The 22,607-nt window shown below is 34.9% G+C and overlaps 1 protein-coding gene across 2 annotated transcripts; it reads left to right on the top strand.

Annotated features, from left to right (window-relative positions):
- Positions 1–4,633: 4,633 nt before the first annotated feature.
- LOC110093857 (DNA replication licensing factor MCM3-like) lies at positions 4,634–20,701 on the top strand. Of its 2 annotated transcripts, none has more exons than XM_020818881.2 (16): positions 4,634–4,792; positions 4,889–5,001; positions 5,075–5,283; positions 10,279–10,409; positions 10,487–10,725; positions 10,818–11,054; positions 11,304–11,458; positions 11,537–11,745; positions 11,894–12,056; positions 12,142–12,350; positions 12,781–12,840; positions 12,926–13,018; positions 13,195–13,355; positions 19,687–19,752; positions 19,829–19,970; positions 20,337–20,701. In XM_020818881.2, exons 1-16 carry the CDS (start codon positions 4,727–4,729, stop codon positions 20,391–20,393), a joined length of 2,310 nt encoding a protein of 769 aa, XP_020674540.1. In that variant the 5' UTR covers positions 4,634–4,726; the 3' UTR covers positions 20,394–20,701. The 2 variants fall into 2 exon arrangements, with proteins under 2 accessions (XP_020674540.1, XP_020674548.1); XM_020818889.2 differs by having other exon boundaries at positions 19,690–19,752.
- Positions 20,702–22,607: the final 1,906 nt, after the last annotated feature.

Genomic DNA, 22,607 nt, shown 5'->3' on the forward strand with positions numbered 1-22,607 from the left:
AATTCTATAGCCAAGTAGGAGAACACTAGGAAGGCAACAAGATACTTACTTTCAATAAACATAAGCTAACACCAACAGAATGAAACTTAATAGTAAATATATATAAGTAAATGATTAGAAAATTTTGCAAAGAAACAAATTAAAACTTAAATTTAACTACCCTCAAAACAATCTAGAAGGGTTGCCTCACATGCAAATCACTAAAATAGAGAATGAAGCCCATAAGAAAAACAAACAAGTGGATTGCCACATAAATTATGATCCAGCTCAAGTTGGGGCTCCTTCAGCAAATACCAACAAACGGGGAACAACAACACATTATACTCGCAATATTTGGAGTAGAAAGATACAAGTGGAAGGGAAACCATGAAGAGAAGAAATGTATAGAAGACCTAGAAGAAGAAATAGGTGTAGGAAGAAGATAGCTCTCAAGCTAGGAAGAAAACCCTCAGGTTTGAATTCATTTTCACCAGCAACAACTCCCTTACAGCAGCAAAGCAACCATATTTTATAGGAGAAGAAGCCCTAATAACCCACATAAATGTTCCACCCAACTAGCCAATAGAAGCCAATCAATACATCTACTTTTTGAGAAGATAAAACATTATTCTAGGAATCAAAAAGGAGGGAATTGAACGACCAGCAACAGGGAAACCAAAGACTGCTTAGAAAACCAACAACCAACCAACATGAGAATCTGAGCACCAAACCCAAGTACGATCATGGGTTGATTTCCATCATAGGGCACATAAAAAAAATATAGTCCAAAACTACATAGCATCCAAAACATAAGAAAATAAAATACAAAATATAAAATGATAATTTTCCATTGCATCAAAATATCATGTTTTGATGAACATTTGTAGCAATAAACCAGCACGATCATTTGTTTCTTCCCATAATTTGTCATAGTGATCGAGTTGTTGCTTATTGTTTTTCTATTATCTTCCGTTAATGGTATTTGCTTCATTGTGATCGTTGACACTCTTTTCCCTATTGATTTTTTAATATTTTTTCTTGCTAGTTTTTGTTTATTGGGACAGCAACATCTCACTCAAAGTTTATTTTTAAGAATGCTTCTTGAAGCTTCATATGCACACTCTTTCGCTTTATAATGCTTATAGTTCTTGTTCTTTAGTTTGTTTTTAAATGTCATAAATATTTTTATTTTTAAGACTTTGATCATTATTTTTTTGATTGTAAAAAAATATTATTATTTAACATATAATTAAATTGCTAAAAAATATTCTCTTATATTGTTTAATCATGATTTATTTAAATAATTATTATATGAAGGCATTTTCGAATAAGTCTAGACATTATGAGACATTTTGTATACAACATATTGTACTAACATATTTGATCTTTAGAAATAGAAATTTATCACCATGTGTTTAGAGCGGATGATAGAGAAATGATGATGAACTCTACCAAGATTCATATGATTTCGTCGTTTCGGGTTTTAATAGTCTCTAGTCTATTTAGTTAGAGGGTGGCTTTCGATCCAATCTAACTGAAAGATCTTTGTCGGCAGCCATATATTATTTTATGTAAGTGTATCTTGTAGACTTGGGTGAATACTTTTTAAGGAATAAATTCAAGTTGACTTATAGCTTTTAAAAGGCTTTGTGCTCTATCAAGTGTAGCTGTTAGGGAACATGTGGGTTTTAGCTGTTGGGGAACATATGAGTTTTGATTTTGATCGTTTATCTTGTAGTGCTATTGGGCTAAGCCACTGATTAGAGGGCCTCAATTATAACTATTTATCTTGTGGAGCTATTGGGCCAAATCATCAGTTATGGGAGTCATTCGGCCAAACAACCGATTAGAAGACATGTGTCATGTTCTTACTAGAAGGTTGTTTGAGAATGGATCTTAGTGATATTTTCGATCGTATATTTGCTATTTGTAAGTTGAAGTTATTTTTGAATTTATAACCCTTGCCAAACAATTAAGAAGGGTGGATCAAATTTTTTTTGAATTTTTTTGGTGATTAGTTTCAATTTAAATATTTAAACTTTGATAGATATTAGAATTTTTATAAATTTTGATAATTAATTCATCCAGTTGAGATTTACTTTTAATAAGTTCATGATTGAAGTGACATCGAAGTTAATTGAAAAATGTTTATGTTTTATCAATGTTTGTAGGCATTTAAAGAAATAGGGTTCCCTTCAATTAAAATTCACCTTCAACATGCCCATCATTGGAGATGGCATTAAATTCATTTAACAAATATTTATATTTTTATTGGGGTTAAGAGGCATTTAAAAAGGTAAGATTCTTTTTGGTTAAGATTCATTTTTAATACGACAATTATCCAAAATTTAAATAATTTTTATTTTTTGTTATTTGAACATTGTTAATTATGTTTGCTTGTTAATAGATGATCGAGTTAAGAAGTGGGAGCATGCTATAGGTGGAGGCGTGAGGAATCTAATTAGTTTGGCTTGGGGTTGGAAGAGGGTGTTTGTGGCTAGATTAAGCAAAATAGTTGAGAAGCGGTTGTTTGTAGGCAAGGGAGAAGACAAGGCGGTCGACTACTATTGGGAGAGGTGTTTGGGTTATGAGTAGGTGAGGGCTGTTGTGTGTGTGATATATATAGCTAAGGAGGTTGGGGGCTTGGGGTGTGTTGAATTGAGAAGAAGAGGGTGAGAGAGAGTTGTGAGTTTAATTATTATATTAATTATTTTAAAAGGTAAAAAAAAAGTGAATAAATTCCTCACATAATTACTCACTTTTTTGTCCGTCTCTTTTGCATGTCAACGCTTTGTGCTTGGGCAAAATTTGCCTTTTCGCTTGTGCGAATGAGTTTTTTTTTTATTTTGAGTAATTTTGACGTTCCAGATGCAATGACAAAATTTGTTTCGCGAATAGTTGTCTTCCGACCAACCTCGCACAACATTGCACCCATGGAACATCGATTTTGATCATCGTTGCTTGAATTGGTTACGAGGGATCATTCTTGGGTAATTTCAATGTTCAAGTGCAACCATGCAGCCTGTCTCATGATTGGATGCAGTTTGGGCAATTTTGTGTGGTATCATGCTCACCAATCGTCGGTTTCATCACTTGATTATTTTGCATGCAAGCAACCCCTTTGGGATATTTGGCCCTCTAAATACGTAGATGCTTCACGTTTAGAAAATGGATGAAGTTTGAACGATTTTGAACGACGTCGAAGCATTTTGGGCCCATTATGCTTGACATCGTGTTTGTTGATTGTCATTCTTGTTGTACTCATTTGCACTAGTTGCAAAATTTGTATGGAGGTCAACTTCATCCTTACAAGCATCTTATATTGTCCTTGCCCTAAGTCCCGTTCTTTGAGTTTGTCCCATCTTGCTTCTTATTTTTTACTCTAAAAGTACTTGACAATAGCGACTTAAAAGGGAGTGTTAAGAGGAAGTTTGGTTGCAGTGCACTTGAATCATTATTGGAGGAGTAAAAGTTCAAAATAGTCCTTCGACTATTAATAAATGCTCTAATTTAGTCATTTGGCTATTAGAAATATTTCAATTTGGTCTTAAGGCCAAAAGTAAATGTTAAAGTTAATCTCAATAATTAAATATGAGAACATTTTGAGTATTAGGATATATGTTATATTATATTATTATTTTTATAGAGTTATTATATATCTTATTAAAATAAATACAAAAATCACAATGAAAGTTAGTCACATTTATTAATTATTCACTCTTATTATTTAATTGGTTAACTTTCATTTTGATTTTTGTATTTATGTTAATATGATAAATAATAAAAAAATATAAAAAAATAATATCACCTATATCATATACCTAAAGTGTCATCACATTTAACTATTAGAGTTAATTTTAGCTATTTCTTTTGGCTTTGGGATCAAATTGGGATATTTTCTAATAGTTGGTGGATTAAATTGGGTCAACATAAAAGTCTGAGATTAAATTGGTCTTTTACTAATAGCCGAGGGGCTATTTTGGGCTTTTAATCATTATTGCAGCAAACACTTGGTTGTTGCAACCTCTTTGCCATTTAAACTTAAGATCAAGAGAGGTTTATATAGCACTTATTTGCTTTGCCAACACCATTTGTCATATGTTAATGGGATTCCTTATTCTCAAAGAGCCAATGTTGTTTGAACCACCAATCTCTGATTTTTTTTAGTGATTATAATTATCCAATTTGAATAAAATTTAGGCATTAATTTGTTTATTTTAAATTATGTTCAAATGTGCGCTTGATACAAAATTTGCACTTATCAATATAAGATTTTTTATGATCCTAATAAAGATTGAGTTTTTTTGGTAGAATACATGATGTAACTGCGAAGCACAAAGAGAATTTGAGCCAAATTTAGCTTTCATTGTCTTAACTATTGTCGCGGGCTAGAATATATGCGGTGATAGAGTTAGAAAGTATTCGTCTTAGCGTTGTACGAATATTTAGCACACAAACAGAAGATGAAAGAACACCAGGATTTTTATGTGTAAAATCCTGAAAAGGGAAAAAATCACGCGGCAACGCCCAGTTGAAAAAGTTTCACTAGTGTTTGTTTGAGATACAAGAGGCTGACTCGTTCGTAAAAGTTAGGATCGTCCCTAAAGGTTAGGACGATCAAATCACAATGAATTACTTCTGGATTGAATGAAGAGCTAAAACTTCAGCCGATATTCTGCTTCTCCTCTATTTACTTTGTATTCTCTTGCCACTGTCTCTGGGTTTGCGGTTCGAAGGATCCGCTGCAATGGAAGTCAACGAGGATGTGATGGCTGCGAATAAGCGCGCCTTTCTGAATTTCTTGGACGAAGATGTATGCTTTTGCTTCTTCCCACTCTCGAATTTATTTTCCAACCCGAAATATTAATATTTTTGATCGATCCATGTATTTTTGGGTGATTTGTTTTAGGTGGGTAAGGGATTTTACATGAAGGCTATAAGGGATATGGTCCAGAACAAGCGCTGTCGCCTTATTCTCGGCATGGATGATATACGCAGCTATAGTCTGGACCTTGCCCGAAGGTCAAATCCCTACCTTTTGTTACTAGCTTGGGCTTTGGGTTTGTTTATTTTTACGCTCCTTTTTGTTCTTCAGATTGATTCGGAATCCGGGGGATTTCATACAACCAATCTCCGATGCCCTAACGGAAGTCACGCGAAATGTGGACCCAAAATACCTGAAGGAAGGGGAGAGAGTGCTCGCGGGATTTAGCGGACCCTTTGGTTTCCACAAGGTTACGCCAAGGGATCTCATGTCCTCATTCATCGGATCCATGGTTTGTGTTGAAGGGATCGTGACCAAGTGTATGTCCTCTACCTGTTTGCCAAAAAAAAAAAAAAACAAAAGAAAAGAAATAAGGAAGAAGATCGGTTATATTGTTTAATAGTTACCTTATCCGTGTCTAATCGCAACCCTTTCTAATTGATCATTGATTAAGAGCTTCTGTCACCTAGAATTTTTTTTTCCTTCTTCTACAGTGTTGAAAATATATGATGTATTAGTAGTTTTCCTTTGGAAAACTTTTCCGCAATGTTATTAAAAACTGGCTTTAGAGGTACCGCTCAGCAATGCATTGTCTTTGAGTATCGATTGTTTATGAAGCACAAACTTGCAATAAAGGCATAAAGCACACTCGTTGTACCACTTAGGCATGTGGCATTATAGCATTTTGCATTTAGTTTTGAATTAAAATGAAATCCTTGTTTAAATTTGATGCTACTTAAATTCTATAGCCAAGTAGGAGAACACTAGGAAGACAACAAGATACTTCCTTTCAATAAACATAAGCCAACACCAAAAGATGAAACTTAATAGTAAACATATATAAGTAAACGATTAGAAAATTTCACAAAGAAATAAACTAAAATTTAAAATTAACTACCCTCATAACAACCTAGAAAGGTCACCTCACATGTGAATCACAAAAATAGAGAATGGTGGTCAAAGGAAAAAATCAAACCAGTGGATTGCAATATAAATAATGATTCAGCTCAAATCGGGGATCCTTCGACAAATACCAACAAACGGGTAACAACAACACCTTATACTCACAACATTTAGAGAAGAAAGATACAAGTATAAGGAAAATCGTGTAGAGAAGAAATAGATAGAAGACTGAGAATAAAAAACATCTGTAGGAAGAAGATAACTCTTAAACTAGGAAGAAAACCCTCATGTTTGGATTCGTTTTCACCAGCAACAACCCCCTTCCAATAGAAAATCAGTCATATTTTATAGGAGAAGGCCCAATAGCCCACATAAATGTTCCATGATTCCATCCAACTAGCCAACAGAAGCCAATCAATACAACTACTTTTTTAAATGATAAAACACTATTCTAGGAATTAGCAAGGAGGGAAATGAACGACCAACAATAGGGAAACCAAAGCATGCTTGGAAAACCAACATCCAACCAACATGGTAAGAGATGTGTCAACCAATAAGGAAAAAAATAGCCCAACGATTAAATACCCATTTAGCCGTCAAGGAGCAAGGAAACAAATTCAACATAAGTGAAAAGTCAATGGAAAGAAATTAACTAAGAGCACCAAACTCAAGCATGATCATGAGTTGATTTTCATCATAGGGCACATAAAAAAAACATAGTCCAAAATTACATATCATCAAAAACCTAAGAAAATAAAATATAAAATGTAAAATGATAATCCTTGATTGCATCAAAATTTAATGTTTTGATGAACACTTATAGCAATAAATCAGCACGATCATTTTTTTCTTCTCATTATTTGTCATAGTGATTGAGTTGATTATTTTTTTTCTATTATCTCTTGTTCAAGGTATTTACTTCATTGTGATTGTTGACACTCTCTTCCCTCTTGATTTTTTGATATTCTTCTTGCTACTTTTTGTTTATTGGGATAGCAACATCTCACTCAAAGTTTATTTTTAAGAATGCTTCTTGAAGCTTTATATGCACACACTCTTTCGCTTTTTAATGCTTTTAGTTCTTGGTCTTTAGTTGGTATTTAAATCTCATAAATGTTTTTTATTTTTAAGACTTTGATCATTATTTTTTAGAATGCCGAAAATTATTATTATCTAACATATAATCCAATTGTTGAAAAATATTCTCTTATATTATTTATTCATGATTTTTTTAAATAATTCTTATATGAAGGCATTTTCGAATAAGTCTAGACATTATATAAACATTTAGTATACAACATATTGTACTAACATATTTGGTATTTAGAATTAGAAGTTTATCTCCATGTAGAGCGGGAAATGATGATGAACTCTACCAAGATTCGCATGGTTCCGTCGTATTGGGTTTTAATAGTCTCTAGTCTTCTTTGTTAGAGGCTTTCGATCTAATCTGTCTGAATGATCTTTGTCGTCAGCCATGTATTATTTTATGTAAGAGTATCTTATAGACTTGGATGAATACTTTTTAAGGAATAAATTTTAGTTGAATTTAGCTTATAAAAGGTTTTGTGCCCTATCAAGTGTAGCCGTTAGGGAACATATGGGTTTTAGCTGTCGGGGAACATATGAGTTTTGATTGTGATCGTTTATCTTGTAGTGCTATTGTGCTAAGCCATTGTTCAGAGGGCCTCGATTATAACCATTTATCTTGTGGAGCTATTATACCAAATCATCAGTTCTGAGGAGTTATTGGACAAAACAATTGATTAGAAGACGTGCCATGTTCTTATTAGTAGAATATTATTTGAGAATGAATCTTAGTGATATTTTTGATTTGATATTTGCTCTTTGTAAGTTGAAGTTATTTTTGAATTTATTACCCTGGCCAAATGATTGGTGAGGGTGGATCAAATTTATTTGAAAATTTGTGGTGATTAGTTTCAATTTAATTATTTAAACTTTGATAGACATTAGAATTTTTTTATTTTTTTTTTATAAATTTTGAGAATTAATTCATCCAGTCGAGATTTACTTTTAATAAGTTCATCATCGGAGTGACATTGAAGTTAATTGAAAAATGTTTGGGAAATTTACATACATACCACTTTATAACATCCTATTTATATATCTAACACCCAAAACTTTAATATTACATGCATATCATCCTATATTATTTTAATATCAAATATACCACTTATATTTCTTTCCCACCACTCATAAATTTCATTTCTGCCACTCATATTTGATATGAAAATGAACTATGGGTGGTATGTAAGTAATATTAAAGTTTTAAGTGTTAAATATGTAAATAAAGTAGTATAAGGTGGTATGTATGTAAATCTCCCATTTTATGTTTATCAAAATATTTAGGCATTTAAAGAAATAGGGTTCCCTCCAATTAAAATTCAACTTCAACATGCCCATCATTGGAGATGACATTAAAGTCATTTAACAAATATTTATAATTTTATTGGGGTTAAGATGCATTTAAAAAGGTAAGGTTCTTTTTGGTTAAGATTCACTTTCAATACGACAATTATTTAAAATTTAAATTATTTATGCTTTTGTTATTTGAACATTGTAAATTATTTTTGGATGTGAATCAACTCGTCACATAATTCCTCACTTTTTTGTCCATCTCTTTTGCATGTCATGGCTTTGTGCTTGGGCAAAATTTGCCTTTTCGCTTGTGCAAATGAGTTTTCTTTTTGAGTAATTTTGACATTCCAGATGCGATGACAAATTATTTTTTTTTGCAAATAGACGTTGTTTGACCAACCATGCAGTCTGTCTCATGATTGGATGCAATGGGCAATTTTGTGTGGCATTATGCTCACCAATCGTCGCTTTCATCGCTTTGTCTTGCATGTAAGCAACCACTTTGGTATGTTTGGCCCTCTTAACACATCGATGCATCACGTTTAAAAAAAGGATGAAGTTTGAATGATTTTGAGCCACTTCAAGGTATCTCGTGCTCATTATGCTTGGTGCCGTGTTTGTTGATTGTCATTCTCATTTTACTCACTTTCATTGATTGCAGAATTTGTATAGAGGTCAACTTCATCCTTACAAGCATCTTGTGTTGCTCGCAGCCCTGTCCTTTGAGTTTGCCCCATCTTGCTTCTTAAAGGATAAACCAACTTAATTTTTACTCTAAAAGTACGTGACAATAGCGAATTAATAGGGAGTTTTAGGAGGAAGTCTAGTTACAGTGCACTTGAATCATTATTGGAGTAAAAGTCTAAAATAATCATCCGACTATTAATAAATGTCCTAATTTAATCCTTTGACTATTAGAAAATATTTCAATTTGGTCTTAAGGCCAAAAGTAATAATTAAAGTTAACCCCAACAATTAAATACGAGAACATTTTAAATATTAGGATATAGGTTAGATTATATTATTATTTTTATAGATTTATTATTTATCATATTAAAATAAATACAAAAATCACAATGAAAGTTAGCTGCATATATTAATTATTCATTATTGTTATTTAATTGATTAATTTTCATTATGATTTTGGTATTTATGTTAATATGATAAATAATAAAAAAAATATAAAAATATGATATCACCTATATCAAAGTCGGGGTTAATTTTAACTATTAATTTTGGCCTTGAGACTAAATTGAGAAATGTTTTAATAGTTGGTGGATTAAATTGAGTCATCATAAAAAGTCTAAGATTAAATTGGTCACTTACTAATAGTCGAGGGACTATTTTGTGCTTTTAATCATTATTGGAGCAAACACTTGGTTGTTGCAACCTCTTTGCCATTTAAACTTAAGATCGAGAGAGGTTTATATAGCACTTATCTGCTTTGCCAACACCATTTGTCATCTGTTAATGGGATTCCTTATTCTCAAAGAGCCAATGTTGTTCGAACTACCAATCTCTGATATTTTATTAGTGTTTATAATTATCCAATTTGAATAAAAATTAGGGCATTGATTTGTTTCTTTTAAATTATGTTTAAATGTGCCCTTGATACAAAATTTGTGCTTATCAATATTGGATTTTTATGATCCTAATAAAGATTTGAGTTTTTTTTTGGTAGAATACTTGATGCACTGTGAAGCAAAAAGAGAATTTGAGCCAAATTTAGGTTTCATTATCTTAACTATATTAAGTAGTGAACTCAAATTATAGTTAAAATTTACTGAACTTCTTTAAATTGGTTTGCATTATCCTTGATATAATAAATATAAATGGTTTTTCCTTGTTGGAAAGTTCCTGCAGCTTTTGAATCTGTAATTTTAGGGGTTTGACTTGTTGAGAAATTAGATCAAGCGCTATAGCAGTTGTTGTATCTTTTCTTCATTTCCAGCTGCTTAGGCTTCCTAGACTGTCCTAGTTTAATGAAGGTTTACTTATTTAGTTATTTTCAATCATTCTTTCTCTTCTTGAAGGCTCTCTTGTAAGGCCAAAAGTTGTCAAAAGTGTTCACTACTGCCCCACAACCAGTTTATTTACATCTCGAGAGTATAGAGACATTACGTCCATGACAGGCCTACCTACAGGTTCCGTGTATCCAACAAGGGTAACTTTTCCACTTAAAATTTACATATGATCCAGCGGAGGATACCTTTTTGCTTCTAACAATCAAGTATTCCTCAGGATGAGAATGGAAACTTACTGGTGACTGAATATGGATTGTGTGAATACAAGGACCATCAAACACTTTCAATGCAGGAAGTGCCTGAAAATTCTGCTCCAGGACAACTTCCTAGAACAGTAGATGTCATCATAGAGGATGACCTGGTGGATTCTTGCAAGCCGGGGGATCGTGTGTCAATTGTAGGGATATATAAAGCTCTTCCTGGAAAAAGTAAAGGCAGTTTAAATGGGGTGTTCAGGTCTATATTAACATAAGTGCTTCATTACTTCTATGCTCTATGCGAAATGTTTGTTTTATCACTTCGGAAGTAATCTTTCTTCTTATTTACAGGACCGTTCTCATAGCCAATAATGTTTCTCTTCTCAACAAGGAGGCAAATGCTCCAATATATTCACTGGAGGACCTAAAGCGAATGAAAGAAATAGCCAAGAGAAATGATACATTCGATCTATTGGGGAATTCAGTAGCGCCTTCAATATATGGTCATTTGTGGATCAAGAAAGCAGTTATATTACTGATGCTTGGAGGTGTGGAAAAAAATCTGAAAAATGGAACACATTTGAGAGGGTAAAATTTAGTGCATGCCTGATAATTTGGATTTATTATTCTGTGCGGAGTCCGGAGGGCGTCCGGAGACCAATAAAAATGTGCTACATCATCCCATTGCTCGGTACCCACGCTTAATACCCCTCGGTACCGCTGCGTACCTAGCGTTTAACCGGACGGGAGAATCGTCCGGTATCCGCACAGAATAATAGCTCGATAATTTGGGTATTATTGCCATACACTATAACTTGTCATTTTGGTATAATGCAGTGATATCAATATGATGATGGTTGGTGATCCTTCGGTTGCCAAATCTCAGCTTTTAAGAGCAGTCATGAACATTGCCCCATTGGCTATTTCGACTACTGGTCGGGGTTCCTCTGGTGTTGGCTTGACTGCTGCTGTTACTTCTGACCAGGAAACTGGTATCCAGCTGATTACTTGCATAATGGTGGTTGCTTTCCTTGCTCTGTGATAAATTCTTACTAGTTTAATATGGCCAGGGGAGAAAAGGCTTGAAGCTGGCGCCATGGTTCTTGCTGATCGAGGTGTTGTTTGTATTGATGAGTTTGATAAAATGAATGATCAAGATCGTGTTTCTATCCATGAAGTTATGGAACAACAAACAGTAACAATCGCCAAAGCAGGAATTCATGCATCATTAAATGCTAGGTGCAGTGTGATAGCTGCTGCAAATCCGATATATGGAACTGTAAGTCTTTGCAATAAGTCCCACTTCAGCATTGCTATAAAAACATCTTGTTCTTTATTGTAGTGCTCTCTCTTTGTTCAATCGAGCCAGGAGTGTAGTATTAAGATTTCATCATATGTTATGCCAAATTTTTGTGAACCAATAACAGTATGATCGATCGTTAACACCAACGAAGAATATTGGACTTCCAGACTCATTGCTTTCTCGTTTTGACCTGCTTTTTATCGTCCTCGATCAAATGGACCCTGAAATTGATCGTCAAATCGCAGAACATGTCTCTCACATGCATAGATATTGCACAGATGATGGAGGTGAAGTTTTTATTCAGCGTAGCTTGGCTGTCTGACCTGCGTTCCTGCCGTTTGGTACAACCTACTTAAAGTTTAATTTATGCAGGAATTGGAGCCTTTGAAAAAGGTGCTCGATACACTGAAGAAGATGATGGTGATGTCAATGCGCCCATTTTTGTAAAGTATGATCGTGTACTTCATGGCCATGAAAAGAAGAGGGGTAAAAGGCAGAAGAATGAGAGACTCACTATTAAGTTCTTAAAGAAGTATGTTCACTATGCTAAAAATAGGATTCAGCCCAAGCTCACAGATGAGGTAAGCATAAACACTGAAACTTTATATGCAACAGTGATGACTGCCTTGCAAGAAAAGAACCATTCTGTTGCTAGTCAAAAGTGCGTAGGAGTACCATTCACGGACAATCCATCAAATTGCTTCATTGAATGCCGTTGTTATTTTAATTTGAATGTCTTTAGTGCTTTTTGTTCTGCGGCACAGACGTCTCTTATTATGAACTATTCATTTTGCTTCAAATTTCTATGTTATATCTCTCGAAGCATAAAACAAATATCAAAACAACTATAAAGCTCTGCTATCACTTGGACTGACAAACAAGTACAGTTATAAACATCGATGGTTGTCTAGCTGCTATTTGTTTTAGAAACGTGTTAGTTAAAAAATGTAGTAATTTTGGATACAACATGCAAGTTTCTCTGTCTTTTTAATCTTTGTTGATAATGCTCAGGCAGCTGATCATATTGCAACTCTATACGCAGAACTTAGGGATGCTAGTGCAAGTGCAAAGGTTCGTTTTACCAGATGCGTTTTATTAACAGTTAACCGGTCTTCAGATTTTTTTAAAATTTTCTTTTTTATGTTTTTTATTTTAGTCTGGAGGAGGTACACTTCCAATCACAGCAAGAACTTTAGAGACTATCATACGTCTCTCTACCGCTCATGCCAAATTAAAGTTAAGGAATGAGGTAACTTTCCCAAGAAGTGTAACTGTTTTTTCTATTATTAAACATATGCAAAATGCTTGACAAAAGTTCACAAGAGAAGTGAAAAACCAGAGAAACTGCTTAAGCCTCCATGCTTATTGATTATTGAATCCCAATAGTAACAATGATATTGCTTTAAATTCATTATTTTACTCTAGGTTTTGAAGGGAGACGTAGAAGCTGCTCTTATGGTTTTAAACTTTGCTATATATCATAAGGAGTTAACTGACATGGAAGAGCGTGAACAAAGGGAAAGAGAGATGGAGATGAAGCAGAAGGCTGATCATGATCCTGGCCATGATGCTGATATGGATGGAAGGTGTTTATGCTTCTTTTGCACTTTGCACGTACAAATTCATGCTTTCAATTGTTCTATGGAACCATGCTAATGATTATAATCCTTCTGAGAGTTCAACATTATTAAATTTTTATTTTTCTTAATGTAAGTAGAATTGTTGTGTTTTCCTTTGCCATCTCTTAGAATAATGAAAGATGAACGGGCTTTGTTGTACATCCCTACAGTTCTTTTCAATGAAAGATGCTTCATTAGTTTTAATTCTAACACAATGGTTGTTTTTTTGTCTTGAGTAATTTTCTCTTATAACTTATAGTTGGTGCAGCCGCAAAAATATTTAGTTTATTTGAATTTCCCGGTTCATATCATTTTAGATGGAAAGCTGCTGAAGCTCTTGCTTTGCATGATTTTTTATAATTTTAGTTGACAACAACAACAACATCAAGCCTTTATCCCACTACGTGGGGTCGGCTACATGAATCTTTTTTCTTCATTGTGTCATGTTAAGAGTTAAATTCTCATTTAGATCCAATAAAGAAAGGTCATTTCTAATATTTTTTAACCGAGTCTTTTTAGGTCTACCTCTTCCTTTCTTAACATAGGCCAAATCTAATACATCTACTCTCCTAACTGGATCATTGGAAGACCTTTTTTTATGTGATCAAATCATCTAAGGCGACTCTCTCTAATCTTATCTGCCAGTAGAGCTACTCCAACTTTTTCATGAATATACTCATTTCATATCATATCTCTAAGAGCAAAGCCACTCATCCAACTGAGCATCCTCTTCTCTGCAACTCCTAACTTAGTATTATGCTTCTCTTTTAATGGCCAACATTCTGCGTCATAAAGCATTGCAGGTCTAACCACCATTTTATAAAGTTTCCCCTTATGTTTGAGTGGTATTTTTCTATCACATAACAAGCTCGATGCATTCCTCCACTTCAGCGATCCAACTTGAATTCTACTAATAATATCCCCATCTATTTCACCATCACTCTGAACAACAGACCTAAGATATCTAAAATGTGTACTCTTATTAATGACTTGATCGCACAAAGTCACAAATCTCTCACTAGATCTGTTACTACTAAAATTACACTCCATGTATTCGGTTTTAGATCTATTCAAACGAAAACCTTTAGACTCTAAGGTTCACCTCCATAATTGGAGTTTACCTTCAAATCCCTCTTTAGTCTTATCAACAAGAAGAATATCATCAGCAAAAAAATTTACATTAGGGAACATCCTCTTGCAATCTCTAGTAAGAACATCCATGACTAAATAAAAAATATACGGGCTTAAGGATTGTTGCGTCCAGAAATATCCGCGGCGTTAGAGAAATATATAGTTTAACATTTAGCGTTGTGCGAAAATCCAACACACAAGCAGATAAGAGAGAGGGTGTAACGTTCATAAGAGGCACCAGAGTTTTTACGTGGAAACCCTTGAAAAGAGGGAAAAACCACGGGGCTTGCCCAATTTGAATGAATCAACTAGTATTTGCGTTCGATTACAAATGAGGCCCTTCCTTGGGAGAAGGCCTTGGCTTGATGTCACAAATGTATGTCATAAAGAATGCATTACATGTTGGGAGTTACAATAATCAACATAGACATGTTTATTTGGTTGTAATGGTCATAGTCGGCATGAGACAGGGGTCCAAAACACTGTAGTTGGCAAGAGACAGGAGTCAAAAAGATCGTTGTCTGGTGATGGATGTGACGCCCCAGGCATCCATAGTGAAAGGATTCGTCTGACATTCTGATCGAACTCCATTCCAGTTGCCTTGCTCGGACCTGAAATTTTAAACCACATATAATGAGCTTACAAAGCCCAGCAGGTCACCTAATACCTATAACTGAAATCAAAGCACGGCGATGCTATCAATATGCATGTCAATCTATCAATCTGAATCAGTCAATGGTCAATGAGTCTATGCAGTACGAAAATTCAATAGTCAATAAAGCCAGTCAATGCAGCAGCAAGCGAATCGATAAATCAACTCAATAAATCCATGTCAATCTCAAAGAAATCCGTACGCAATAGGAAATCAATCAATCCGTCAAATCAATCGCTATCAAATCAAATCAATGCGGTCTAATCAATACTATTTATTCAATGAAATCAAACGAGGAAAGCAGTACGATAAATCTCAATTTAGTCTAACAATGAATCCATGCAGCAGTCAATACGGTGCAGAAACAGTAACAACAGTGAATCTCAAGATCAATAAATCCATAGGCAGTAGTAACAATAAATCTATAAGCAGAAATCAATGAATCTATAGGCAACAGTGTCAATAATTCTATACTATTCATGTCCATGCTATCAATACAATATATATATCCATCCATTTCTATATCAATGCTCAATGTCGATGCACAGCAATCAATCAGTGAAATCAATGAAATCGTACGATCTAGTAAATCCAATCAAAGTCGATAAAGCAGGAATCTATAAAACAATGAATCCATAAATCAATACAGTAAACATGCAATTCAATACTATATACTGGACAAGTACAATCAACTGGCTATGTTGCTGTTGTAGAATCCATATTGCTGTTGTAGATATCCATACATTGGTTCTATCAATAAGAGTCGTCACTCTTTTCGCCCGTCGGCATTTTTATAAACTCCTTATGACTCCCAATCGTTATATCAATGATCAATGGTTTAAAGGAAAGCCCGTCGGCCCACCATCCTGTACAGGTCAATATCAATCTCCAACCAATGTTCAACCAGGTTATACGTGTGTTCCAGTATCAATAATCAATCAATAATCAGTTTAATAATCAATATTAAAGCAATCTATAGCAATTATATCAATAATCATAAGCATATCAATCTAATCTATCAATTTCGGGAAAATCAGAAATCGTACGAAAATCGGGCAGAGTAACGACAGTCGGTCAAATTTACACAAAAATCCTGCAAAAAGGCACAAGTTCCAAATTCTTCCAAATTACAGTAGAACATTCACGACATCAATATAAGACTATTATTCTATAGAATCCAAATCAAATCACGTCCTGATATTTTTCTATTCAATTAAAATTGCGTAGAATCAATTCCGACCGGTAAAATATTCGTAGAAAATAGTCAAATCGTGTACAATAGTCATATCTATAACATACTAAAAGTTGTGCGGTGAAAGATGTGTCAAATCCAAATCACGTCGAAAAATCGATTACGAAAACACAAAACAATTCATAACTCGGTCAAAATACAAAATCTTCGAAAACAGAAATAGGGTTCGGAGTCCTTACAGCGAGACAAACAAATCTTCTAACAGCGTCGTCGGACGAAAAGCGCTCCGTGGCCTCCAAAACCAAGCTTCCTTCTTCTCTTCCTTCTCTTTCTCTCTCTTGCCTTCTCCTCTCTCTCCAAAATGAATCCAAAATATCTCAAATCCGATATTTATTAACACTGATCGTCCTGGACGATCCAAATTTCGTCCTGGTACGATGGGTTATCTGGACAAATTTCGTACAGACGAAATCCAAATTCGTCCCGGGCGACTAGCTCTCTGGACATATTTCGTACAGACGGATCGTCCCGACTGCTCCAGGTTCGTACAGACGAAAATAGCAGATTTCTTCACAAATTTCTTCAGTTCGTCCAGTACTAAAGTCAGATCGTACGGGACTAACAGCACAAAAAAAATCAGCTTTTTTTTTTTTAAGGATTTTACAATGGAGGTCGAAAGGACCATAGTTGCAAGAGACAGGGGGTCCGAAAGATCATAATAGAAGGGCAATACTCCGGGAGAACTCTGAGAGTCAAGTGGTGGCCCGATAGAAGTCCGGGCGTCAGGTGGTGGCCTGGTGGAGCTCAGGGCCTCAAGTGGTGGTCCGTTAGAAGTCCGGGTGTTAGGTGGTGGCCTGGTGGAGCACAGAGCCTCAAGTGGTGGTTCGGCAGAAGTCCAGGCCTCAAGTGGTGGTCCGGTGGTGGTGAGAGCCTCAAGTGGTGGTCCGGTCGAGCAACGACGTCAGACGGTGGTCCGACGGAAGTTCTGGCCTCAGGTGGTGGTCCGACAGAAGTCCGGGCTTCAGGTGGTGGTTCGACAGAAGTTCGGGCCTTAGATGGTGGCATGATGGAGCACAGGGCCTGAAGCGGTGATCTGGCGTGAGACCGGGCCTCAAGTGGTGGTCTGGTGGAGGTGAGGGCCTTAGGTGGTGGTCCAGCAAAAGTCCGGGTCTCAAGTGGTGGTCCAGTGGAGGTGAGAGCCTTAAGTGGTGGTCCAGTGGAGCAACGAAGTCAGGCGGTGGTCAGGTGGAAGTTCGGGCCTTAGGTGATGGTCCAGCAGAAGTTTGGGCCTCAGGAGGTGGCTTGGTGGAGCACAAGGCCTCAAGCAGTGATCGGGTGGAAGGCCGGGCCTCAAGTGGTGGTCCGGTGGAGGTGAGGGCCTCAAGCGGTGGTCCGACGAAGGAGATACGTGGTGGTCCGACAGAAGTCCGGGTCTTAGGTGGTGGTTCGGCGGAGCAACGACGTCAGGTGGTCTGGCGGAGGAGAGGGCCTCAAGTGGTGGTCCGTCGGAGGAGAGGGCCTCAAGTGGTGGTCCGGTGGAGGTGACAACCTCAAGTGGTGGTCCGGCGGAGGAGAGGGCCTCAAGTTGTGATCTGACAGAACTCCGGCGGTGGTCGAGGAGGAGCGAGGAGGCAAGAGCGATCTCTGATCTCTCTCTTGCTCTCTTGCTTGGAGGTCTCCTTTCAAGAGAAATGAGGGGTCTATTTATAGATTTCTGGAGTGGCATAGCCCGTAAATAGGTGAGAGATTTCTGGAGGTCTCCTATTTTCCGTAAATGGGGAGTGGTTGGATGGACGGCTAATGTTGAATCCCTTGATCATGGACCGTTTGATGGACATTTGAATGTCTTAAAGATGTTGGAATTCAATGGTCTTGGGATCGTTGGATTCGTCTCGTCGAGTCGCTCGATTCGACTATAAGCACGTTATGTTTGGAAACCGTTTGGTAATTCAAATTGTGGTTCGAACCTTCCAACAACGCTTCTAACCCTTGATTTGGACCCATTTGGGCTCGGATTGGGTTGGATTTGGTGTCGTCGGGTTCATATTCTCGAGATGCTCAGTTCGACTGTAAGTTTGTTGAAATCAGAGTTCGAATGGTTCCAATTTTAATTTTGGAAGTTTTCAACTTGATTTTGCCTTGAGATTCATGCCCGATCCAGATAATTTTATGATGATATATCAAGGATGATCCTTGATGTAATCCAACTAAAATAGGAAAATAATTTGTCAAACCACATTGTGTTTGAACACCTGTAACAACTCCAACATACATATCCCTAATGACTTGAGTATAAGCATTATTAACCTTTTTTTTTAGAACTCTTCATAGCACTTATCTTGGAACTTTATCACATGCTTAGTTTAAATCAATAAATATCATATGTATATCTCCATCAAACCTCTCAATAAATGTATGTCTTCCATAGTAGATCTACCCGACATGAATCTAAATTGATTTTGAGAAACATTAGAATCAGTTCGTAACCTATGCTCCATAACTCTCTCCCAAAGTTTTAAAGTATGTCACATCAACTTAATTACTCTATAATTCACACAATCTTGTGCATCACCTTTATTCTTAAAAATAGGAATCAACACACTCATTCTCCACACATCAGACATCTTTTTAGTCTTCAAAATAATATTAAAAAGTTTAGTAAGTTAATTTTTTTTCATCACCTAAGCATTTGCAAACCTCTACTGGAATATCATCAGGTCCAATTGTTTTCCCACACATCATTTTCATTAAAACCTCTTTAGTTTCAGTTTTAGTAATACGCCGATAAAAATAAAAATCTCTATTTTCATTTAGAATGTTAATGTCATTAAAGTCAATCGTATTTTTACAATCTTCATTGAAAAGCTTAGCAAAATATCTCATTCATCTTAAAAAAAAGTACTTTTTGATCCTCATCCTTAATGGACCTCACTTAAACTAAACCATTACTACTCTATCTCTTTGTTTGACTATCTTATACTTATATCTTTAGCTATCTTTAATATCTAATTTATTATATAAATCATTAAAAGTAGTTGACAAGCCTAACAAATTTTGCTATCGTGCAAACAAGAGAAACCCACCTGTAGTTCTTAGTTTTCTTCTTATCCTTGTTCTTGTACGAAAATGTAATTGAAACTTCCATTTATTCTACACTGTTTCCAATTATAACTTGAGCTTCATGAAAATCATTACTAATCTTAAATACTTTTTTGCTGTTGCTGCTCATTACATTGTGTACATTTTTCTTCCTATTTTTTATGAAGAGCCAATATTAGAAGTAAATACTTAGCTTTTACTGTTTCTTGTTCATCTGGATTCAGCAGAACAGATGCCATGGAAGTAGATGAAGTCCCTGAAGTAGAAACAGATGAAATTTCTCCAGAAAGGTTCCAACTTAGCTAGAAATTAATACACCTTTTCTGCAATATCTTATTTCCATCTCTCACCATCCTTATACTACAGGATCGAGGCATTTGAAACCATTTTGGGGCAACATGTGCTTGCTAATCACCTCGATCAAATCTCTATATCAGAAGTTGAACGCTTAGTTAATCGTGAAGCACCTGCGCCCTACACTAGGCGGCAAGTTGAATCTATCTTGGAGGTTAGTATATAACCTTTGCTTTCTATAAATGAATACTGCATCCTTTTTTGAGGTCCTTTTGCTTGGCTTAGGCTTTGTTTGTGACGGCTTTCTTACTGCTTCTTAAATCAGTTTTTTAGTATAAAAGTTTTAATTTTTAAACTAAAAAACTATTTTAAGAAACAATAAAAAAACCGTCTCAAATGAAGCCTTAGATATTATAATAATGCAGCTTGTATTCTGAATTCCTGACTTGCTAGAAACTTTGCCAGTTTTGAAAAAAAAATAAAAAAAATTATATATTGAATATACAACATCATAATTTCAATTATTTTTAGCTTTATTTGCTCTTGAGCACAACAAATTTTCTATCTCCCTTCAATGCAGAGAATGCAAGATGCCAACAGAATAATGATAAGAGATGGAATTTTGAGAATTATTTAAGTCGGCTCTGAAATGTTGTAGAAACTACAAGGTAACATGCAGCAGATGATTTCAGCATTTTTCCTATTTGTTGCAGTCAAGAACCGTCAGATACCCATATGAAGCTTGAAGTTTGGTTATTGTGTGAGCTCTGTTATATATACGAGCATGCCGTTAACCTCATGCAGAGTAGTCCGTTAAAAACAGTTTGAAATCATTGAATGTTTGAAGAAGTTATGATGAAATTAAGAAAATTTCTTTTCTAAGGATGAGTTGCACCATTAATGTACACTCGACATCACTGTTCTTCTATTTGATTGTTCAAGCGAAGTTCTACTTCTAAGTAGGTTGTATATATATATTTTAAGTAGGTTGTATATCTCATTTAACACTTAGGTTTTGTTTGGGACGGTTGTCTTCCTGCTTTTTAAAATTATTTTTAGTAAAAAATTTAAATTTTGTACTAAAAAATTGCTTTAAGAAGTAAGAAGAAAGCAGTCTCCCAAAGACTTCGTTTGGGATAGTTTTCTTATTACTTTTTAAAGTAGTTTTTTAGTACAAAAATTTTTAGTTTAAAAATTTAATTTTTTTTTGTATTAATAAGTTTAAGAAGCAATTTAGCACTTATTTTTATGTGATGGTTACTTCTTAGAAGAGAGCTGAAATCTATTCTAAAAGTTGAGCTAAACTCATAACTGCCTTTTACAATTAACTAATGGATAAAGAATACCATCTTCTAGCATCCAGTTTAGGCTTCGTTTGGGACGACTTTCTTACTGCTTTTAAAAGCAGTTTTTTAGTATAAATTTTTAAATTTTTTACTAAAAAGTTGTTTTAAGTAGTAGTAAGAAAATTGTCCCAAACGGAGCCTTAGTGATCATTAAATTAGATGATCGGTTAATGCTTTGCTCAGGATATTTGAGAAGAGCCAACTTATCCATAGTGATTAGGTTCTTTGAAGTTATCTAATGAAGCTCTTGAACTTTGGTAGATTAGTACCACAAGATTAGCTCAAGATGAAGAAATCATACTTTTAGGATTAAATCAACCACCCTTTTTATTGAATTAAACTCATTCTTCTCATATAGAAAAAGTTGTAACTGTGTTTTGTTCCCATGAAAAATCTCAAAATTTACATGCTAATGGCATAATTAACTTTCGATCATAGTTATTTTGAAAATCAATTCGAACTGTTGAATCGGTTTTGGTTTCTTAAAATTGGTTTGTTCAATTGGTATCTTATTTATATAATTAAATAAATAAACCTAATAAATTTAGTATAAAATATTATATTTAACACATTAATTTAAATTTAATATATTTAATTTTAAAATTAGTATTAAATTTTTATAATAATACATTTTTTTGCAAATTAATTATTTTCTTATGGCTCTACCACCTCATGCCATTTCTTTATTCAATCTCCTACACCAATATACTGCGACAATACATCGGCAATCGCCATCGCCCGAAATCCCGTCTTTCATGCGCGGACGAAACATATCGAGATAGACTATCAGTTTATTCGTCAGCACCTCAAGAACGGAGCGATTTCCATCACTCATATCTCATCCGACGCACAGATAGCTGACATTTTAACAAAATCCTTTTCTATCGCTCGTTTTCAAAATCTTCGTCACAAATTAACCATTCGTTCACCGAATGGTTAATTTGAGGGAGGCTGTAAACGACCGTTATATTTATCTGCATTGTATTTACACACCGTGCCATTAAGCTCTTTTATATATACTCCTCTGTACTCTGTTTTTGCATATTATTGGAATAATATACATTTCTTTCTTCTTGTTTACCGTCTTTACTGTTTCCCTGCCTTTCTCTGTCTACTTTCTATCAATATGAAGCTGTCCTAAATTAAGTCATAGGCTTCGTTTGGGACGACTTTATTACTATTTCTTAAAGCAATTTTTTAGTACAAAAATAATAAATTTAGCTATAATAAAACCGTCTTTATCTTTAAAGTACCGTTTTTTCTCTATTTTCAAAAGAATTTTATGCTCAAAACAGTAAGAAAGTGACCTAAACGAAGCATTCTCATATGCAAGGCAAAATGGAGCTTCCCAACTAGTTTCTTTTCTGAATTTGCTTGTGATGAATCATCCAATATATACTTTCCAAAGTTTAACCCGGAAAACAAAAACAAAAAAAAACAAAAAACCGAAGTAGAAACGCAGCAGCAGTAATCCATTCCAACAGTAAGAAGATCAATTGCCTTCT

Source organism: Dendrobium catenatum, unplaced genomic scaffold (assembly GCF_001605985.2).
Source record: "Dendrobium catenatum unplaced genomic scaffold, ASM160598v2 fragScaff_scaffold_742, whole genome shotgun sequence".
NCBI lineage: Eukaryota > Viridiplantae > Streptophyta > Magnoliopsida > Asparagales > Orchidaceae > Dendrobium > Dendrobium catenatum.